The sequence below is a fragment of the Nelusetta ayraudi genome, unplaced genomic scaffold (assembly GCF_046127955.1).
Source record: "Nelusetta ayraudi isolate G7.1 ecotype Tasmania unplaced genomic scaffold, CSIRO-AGI_Nayr_v1 ptg000203l, whole genome shotgun sequence".
Lineage (NCBI taxonomy): Eukaryota > Metazoa > Chordata > Actinopteri > Tetraodontiformes > Monacanthidae > Nelusetta > Nelusetta ayraudi.
This window is the reverse complement of record NW_027466252.1, coordinates 295,514-302,500: the sequence shown is the minus strand read 5'-3', so window position 1 is coordinate 302,500 and position 6,987 is coordinate 295,514. Positions and strand designations below refer to the sequence as shown.

The 6,987-nt window shown below is 55.8% G+C and overlaps 2 protein-coding genes across 4 annotated transcripts in view; both read left to right on the top strand.

Moving 5' to 3' along the window:
* cfap61 (cilia and flagella associated protein 61) overlaps nt 1-1,680 on the top strand; it is a 16,866-nt gene extending 15,186 nt beyond the window's left edge. For 2 of the 3 annotated variants that reach the window (XM_076015895.1, XM_076015894.1), the window contains exons 21-24: nt 96-181; nt 275-480; nt 1,326-1,413; nt 1,529-1,680. In XM_076015895.1, the coding sequence (XP_075872010.1) occupies nt 96-181; nt 275-480; nt 1,326-1,413; nt 1,529-1,630 (482 nt within the window). In that variant the 3' untranslated portion in view covers nt 1,631-1,680. Of the gene's footprint in view, nt 1-95; nt 182-274; nt 481-1,325; nt 1,414-1,528 lie in introns of those variants that run through there. The other variant, XM_076015896.1, reaches the window with a different exon arrangement.
* A 2,461-nt stretch (nt 1,681-4,141) lies between these two features.
* insm1a (insulinoma-associated 1a) lies at nt 4,142-6,557 on the top strand. The gene has a single exon (XM_076015921.1). It carries the CDS (start codon nt 4,287-4,289, stop codon nt 5,604-5,606), a length of 1,320 nt encoding a protein of 439 aa, XP_075872036.1. The 5' UTR covers nt 4,142-4,286; the 3' UTR covers nt 5,607-6,557.
* The last annotated feature ends 430 nt before the right edge of the window (nt 6,558-6,987 follow it).

Genomic DNA, 6,987 nt, shown 5'->3' with positions numbered 1-6,987 from the left:
AGTAGCTGGCCCACTGCTGCCCCCTGGTGGGCTCATCCACACCAACCCAGCCTGCCACAGGGGGGCAGCACTGAGCAGTGGTCCTGTGTTCCCAGGTGGGAAGCTGCCGGTGGGCTTCTACTACCTGCACGTGAGCCGACCCAGAGCCTCCGACGACCCCGGGGGTCCCGCTGAGGAGAAGGTCAGCACCTCCACCACCACCACCACCGCCGCCCCTCGAGTGACTCCACCCCTCTCCCCTTCCTGACCCAGGGTGCGCTTGTTTTGTGTGCAGGAGCGGAGCATGGTGACGGGGCGTCCCGAGCTGGGGAACTACTTCCGCCTGCAGCTGGACCCCTACCAGCGGCTGGAGACCCTCACCTGCCTGTCCTGGAAGCCCCTCCCCATCACCAACTACCTCAGCCTGTTCGGGAAGCACCAGCGGCTGCTGGGCCAGCTCAGCCTGCGCTACCAGCAGGGGCTCGTCAGCGACCTCTACAGGTGAGGAGATGAATAAGTGTTTCATTGCTAAGGCTGGCAGGTTGCGGCCTCAACAACAACAACAACAACGACAACCATAACAACAGCAGCAACAGCAGTGTTCAGACTTTGTCAAACTTATTAGTTGTAGTTCAATTCCAGAGAAGTTTACTGTGGTTGTGGTTGTGGTCCGTCTCTGTGTTTTTGGGGCCATTTGTCTCCTCGGAGGTCCGACAGAAGCCTCCTGTCTCTGGTTCCATCTTCTGATCAGTGACCTCCGAGCAGCGTCCAGACAGGACAGAGATCCTGTGTGTGTGTGTGTGTGTGTGTGTGTGTGTGTGTGTGTGTGTGTGTGTGTGTGTGTGTGTGTGTGTGTGGTGGGAGGGAGGGGGGCACCAGACAGTGGGTGACCTGCTTCATCATGGGATTTGTTTCACATGTCCATCTGGAACTAAGGGAGGGGAGCAGAGCTCAGTAGTTGTAATAGAAGAAGAAGAAGAAGAAGAAGAACATGAAGAACATGAAGAAGAGGAAGAGGAAGAGGAAGAAGCTTGTGGGCGTCACATTCAAACGAGCCAATCAGGTTCCAGTCCAGCAGCAGATGGAAAACCAGCAGCATCTTCAGGTTTCTGGTCCTCTGGTGAGGAGGGGGAAGAGGAGGAGGAGGAGGAGGAGGAGAAGATGTCCGATTGTGAGTCAGCAGTTGCTGCTGTCTGAGCCCCCTGCTGGTGGTCAAAGGGAGCGCACGTACAAGAACAGAGGAACGCCTGAGATCCTGACCACCTGTGTGTGTGTGTGTGTGTGTGTGTGTGTGTGTGTGTGTGTGTGTGTGTGTGTGTGTGTGTGTGTGTGTGTGTGTCCTGCAGCTTCTTCACACAGAGCTGGTGTTTGGCCGTTTGCCACGACAGGTTCTCCGACTTTGAGCAGGAGCTGCAGGAGCTCGCCGCCTCCCAGGTCAGTGGCTGGTTGGTTGGGTGGGTGGTTGGTTGGGTGGGCGGGGCCGGACGGAGGAGTGGGCGGGGCCAGGTGTGAGGAACCACAATGACATCGTGGCTTTGTGCGGTGGCAGGCTGACGGCGAGCTGGTGGCGGCGGTGAGGAGCGGTGCCGTCAAGTATCTCAACTACAACCGGAACCTGCTGCCCATGTTCGCCTTCCCAGGCCAGGTGTGACCTCAGGTGACCTCACGGGTGACCTCACGGGAGACCTCACTGGCTGCTGCACCTGTCGGGAAAGTTCAAAATGTGCTTTAAGTCGTTTTGCTCTTATTGAAGCATCGATACATTTGATTCAGGAGATGAATTCATAGAATCATTCATCAGAATAAAAATGTGTTAGAATAAAAATATGAATTTCTAATTCATTCATTAATTCAGCGCATCTAAAGAAAAAAGAGACCTTGGACGAGTTGAATCAAATATCTGAAGTTGGTGAAGGAATTTTCGATTGGTTTCCTAATTTGCAGATTGTGTGTGTGTGTGTGTGTGTGTGTGTGTGTGTGTGTGTGTGTGTGTGTGTGTGTGTGTGTGTGTGTGTGCGCGCGCGCACACGCGCGTGCTCATTTGTGCGACGTCAACAGCAGATTAATCTGAGGTTAATCTTTAATCTCGCTGAACGAATCACCTTCCAGACGCTCCAACTGTAAGCGTGAACTCTGGCCTGGGTGACTCTGCAGCAGCGTGACCAATCAGGCGGCTCGGCTGCACATAAAAGCTTTGCTTTGCGGGGGAGGGGACCGGTGGGGGAGAGGGAGGGGCCGGGGGGGCGGGGGGGTGTCACTCTACAGCTGTATGCTAATGAGGCTGCAGCCTGCGGGGAAATAACCGCACACACCAGCACATATGTCCGCAGTGAAAACAGGCGGCTGGTGTCCAAACACCAACACACACACACACACACACACACACACACACACACACAACTAGAGGGATAAAATATCAGTAACCTGCAGCTGCTAATCAACATCAGCCCTGAAATAACATCTTCACGGACCATCAGTGGCTGTGGACTCGTGGTTCTGGTTTTTAATGGATGAAAACAATGCCGCAGTTTGCATTTAAAACCAACAACTGTGTGAGAAAACTTTCCAGTTGCCTTACAGTTCGAGTTTCCTCCCGCACGGACGTGAAACCAGTAATTACCATTCATTTATAATATTCTTAATAGTTTACCATCCTGACTGAAATAATCATTCTCAACTGTTCACCTGCAGCTGCTGCTGCTGCCGCTGCTGCTGCTGCTGCTGCTCCCTCTTTGTTGCTTCTGCCTGCCTGTAGATTTTCATTGAAGAGGAATTTTGTTGAGGAAGAAGAAGAATTTTGAATTTTAACGAAGAAGAATTTTGATTATTGAAGAAAAAGATTTATCAACAACGAAGGAGAATTTAGAATTTTGATTTTTTTTTTTTTTTTTTTGACAAAGAAGACGAATTTCCCAGATTTTTGATCAAGATGAAGAACTTTGATTTTTAAGAAGAAGAGGAAGGAGGAGGAGTCACTGAGTCTGACGATCAACAGTTCATGATGAATCAGATTAATACAGATTTCTTTTTTTTTTTTTACTGGTAGCCTTTGATGATTGCGGCTGGTTGCCAGTAAGAAAAAAAAAAAAAAAAACAGCCCGGCAGAACAGAACCAGACTGTGTGTTCAACTGGTTCCAACTGGTCAGACTGGGAGCAGCGTCCCGTCGGCCCAGACTCATTTCCGGCTGACCTGCAGGAATTGGGGTCTCTCTCTCTCTCTCTCTCTCTCTCTCTCTCTCTCTCTCTCTCTCTCTCCCCCCCCCCCCTCCCTCCCCATAATCTCAGTTTGCCCCATTTGAAGACGCTGGGACGGGATGGGGGGGGTGGGCTGATTACGCACAGCACGCGCCGACGCGACCCGGGGGCCAGATTGCTTCTGCTGCCCCTCCCTCTCCCCCCACCCCCCACCCCCCCACCCTTTTTCCCCTTCAACTGTGCAATTTCCTTTTCAGTCGCTGCGGGGCCGCAGCAGCTTTGCGCCTGCGCCGCTATTGTGATGCAAAGCAGGAGAGAAAAGCCGCGCATTAATTATGCATGCGGGCGAAAAAATGACGGATTCATAAGTCCGGAGTTAACTGTCACGGCAGCGGCAGCGGCAGCAGCAGCAGCAGCGGCCGACCTGTCACACTGGGAGTCTTTGGAAACACCAACTGGGAGGATGGAACCCGGAAGTGGTTCCCAGTTTGCGCTTCATCCCCCCCCTTTTTTTTAGACACTTTTCCAAGAGAGGAAAGTGGTTCCATTGCAGCCTTCCCACTTTCCTTCTGTCCATCACACACACACACACACACACACACACACACACACACACACACACACACACACACACCTCCTCCTCCTCCACCCGGAGGGGGCACGTGTAGATCTCTATACAAACTCATCAGACCGTAAAAGCAGGAGGCTCGTGGCGTGTGCCCGGGTCGGGGGGGTTGCGGGGGGAGGAATACAATAGAACCCTCAGGTACATCTGCTTCACAATCTGCACCTCCTCCTCCTGCTCCTGCTCCTCCTCCTCCTGCTCCACTCAGGAGCCACGGGGGACCGCGCCTCCTTCTGATTGGTCGCGGCTGCGCCGAGGGGAGGAGGTGTGTGGTGGTGGGGGGGAGAGGGGGGGGCACAGTGTCATCGTGTCGCCTTAAAAAGAGGAGCAGCAATGTTGTGGTGAAGACAACTCGCGAGCGGCGGCAGCAGCAGCAGCGAGCCGCGCGGCATCACGTGTTCCTGGAGCTCCTGCGTCCTCCTCCTCCTCCTCCTCCTCCTCTTCCTCCTCCTCCTCCTCCTCCTCCTCCTCCTCAGAGCGGAGAAGATGCCCCGAGGCTTCCTGGTCAAGAGGAGCCGGAGGAGCAACCCGCTCTCCTACCGCGTCCGCGGCGCCGGCGACGACGAGCCGGACGCTGCGGACGCGACGCCGCCGCCTCCGGCCGCCGCACACGCACCCGCGCCCGTGCCCGTGCCGCGCGCCCAGACGCCCACGCCCACCTGCGGGGCGGCGGTGGCGGCCGCCGCTCCGGTGCTGTTCGGCCAGCCGGAGGCGCTGTGCCGCGCTCTGTCCAGCCCCACGCGGCCCGTCAGCCGCGAGCACGAGCGGCGCGGCGCCGCGCTCGGCTCGCCGGTGTCCGCCGAGTCCTTCCCGCTCGGCGGCCTGGACCACCTCTTCGCCCCGGTGGACCTCAAGATGGGCTCCGGCCACGGCAGCCGCACCGGAAGCGGTGGCGGCGCCGCGCCCGCCGCTCCTACCGCCGCGTCCCTCCCGTCTGCCGCCGCGGGCGCCAAGCGGCCGTCCGGCGACGCGGAGCGCAAATGCAACCACAACAAACCGCCGAGCAAGAAAACCAAAGCCACCCGGAAGCTGCACTTTGAGGATGACGTCACCACCTCCCCGGTCCTCGGGCTGAAGATCAAAGAGGCGCCGCCGCTGGAGCAGAGGCCGCCCGGGGCGCCCGCGCCCGCGGGAGCGTTCGTGTGTCAGCTGTGCAGGGATGCGTTCACGGACCCGCTCGGACTCGCCCAGCACCGCTGCTCCAGGATCGTCCGGGTCGAGTACCGCTGCCCCGAGTGCGACAAGGTGTTCAGCTGCCCGGCCAACCTGGCCTCGCACCGCCGCTGGCACAAACCCAAGACCCCGCAGCAGGAGGGCGGCGGCGGCGGCAGGAGCGGCGGAGGCGGCGCGGCGGCCGCGGAGGAGAGCAGCGACCGGGACACCCCGAGCCCCGGTCCGTCCGAGACCGGCTCGGACGAGGGTCTGTACGACTGCAGCCACTGCGGGAAGCGCTTCAAGCGGCTGGCCTACCTGCGCAAGCACGTGGCCTCCCAGCACGGCCACGGCGCGGCGCTCAAGCCCGCCGAGGACGAGGACGCGCCGCCGGGCGGCGAGCAGAGCGCGGCCCCGCTCAACCTGAGCGCGTCCGCCGGCCACGCGTGCCCGGTGTGCGGGGAGAAGTTCCCGCTGCGGGCCGCCCTGGAGCGACACGTCCGCCTGCTGCACACCGCCCAGGCGTTCCCCTGCAAGCACTGCCCCGCCCTCCTGTACAGCTCGCCGGGACTCACCAGACACATCAACAAGTGCCACCCGTCCGAGAACCGGCAGGTGATCCTGCTGCAGGTGCCGCTGCGGCCCGCCTGCTGATTGGATGGGGGGGGGGGTCTCCGGGTCTGACTCCGGTCAGAGGTCAGAGGTCAGCAGGCTCCACTGAGAGCTTCCAACCAAGCAGCTGGTGGAGAAACCAGGAACTAGCTCAGCCAATCAAATGGCAGGGATCCAGTGCCTTGCTCAAGGACACTTCAGCAGCATCTGTGTGTGTGTGTGTGTGTGTGTGTGTGTGTGTGTGTGTGTGTGTGTGTGTGTGTGCGTGTGTGTGTGTGTGTGTGTGTGTGTGAGAGACTTCACTCTCCAAACACTTAGACTGTTTCTCTCTCTCTCTCTCTCTCTCTCTCTCTCTCCTTAGCATCTCTGCACAAGTGCTATTAGCTTCTAGACCTAAGAGGGTGGGGGAGGGGCCTGTAGCCGAGGGGGAGCGGCCAATCGGGGGCCAGATCCCGTCACTCTGATTAGCTTTAACGTAGCGTAGCCTTGATTAGCCTCCTGCTGTAAAACTGCCTTAACGTCCACTGATTGTGTCTTCATTCATCAAGCACAACACAATACACAATTGTTTTTGGTTCCGCGGCCTGCAGGCCTCCCACAATGACAGTGCGTCCTCGTTGTCGTCGTTGTTTTCTCTTATTTATTGATGTATTTATTAAATGATTTGTGCAACTTATTGTGCTGGCTGTGCTCAGTGTGTTGGCCAAATGTTGTTGTTCTTTTTTTTTTGTTTGTGTTTTGTCTTTTAACTGAATCTGTTGTGTCGACCACAAAGTGTGACAATATAGCAATCAGTGGTTTCTGTCAGAACAGCGCCTGAATGCAATCATGGCTCTTATTTTATTTATTTATATATCAATTATTTAAGTCATTTTTTCTATTTAAATTTGATGTTTTGTTTTGTTGCTTGGCTCTGGTTTGTTTTGTAACTGTGAAGCTCTAAAAACTGCAGGGTTGTTTTTTTTTTATTATTATTATTATTTATTGGTTTGTTCATTTTCTTCTCTGGAATGTCCCAAAAAAAACAAAACAATAAAAAACCAAACTGATAAAGAGTTTTTTTGATTGGTTTCGTCTGATGCCTGAAGGGTTCTGGAATTCTGATCTTTCGGTCCGGTGAGTTTCCACAGCAGAGCTCCGCCCACTGCAGGCTGTGTGAAATTTATTCCTCGGTTAAATGTTGCAGCGTTATCACCGCAGCAGCCTCCACTTGGCGAATGCGTGAGTGCGCTGGGAGTTAGCGTTAGCGTTAGCGAGGTCGCTGTTGCTGCGTTTCCAGTAGGACAGTTGTTGTTTGTTTGTTTTTCTCGCAAAATAAAAGCGATTTCTCGAAAAATCTCGACAAGGTTTTGCTCATCGGCCGGAATTCTCGTCAAATCTCGTCGTCCCCGCCAGCTTTGCGACAATTACGTTTGTTGACGTT

What these genes read in the sequence shown, in the direction of transcription:
- insm1a (XM_076015921.1), top strand. Translation starts at nt 4,287, where the DNA reads ATGCCCCGAGGCTTCCTGGTCAAGAGGAGCCGGAGGAGCAACCCGCTC.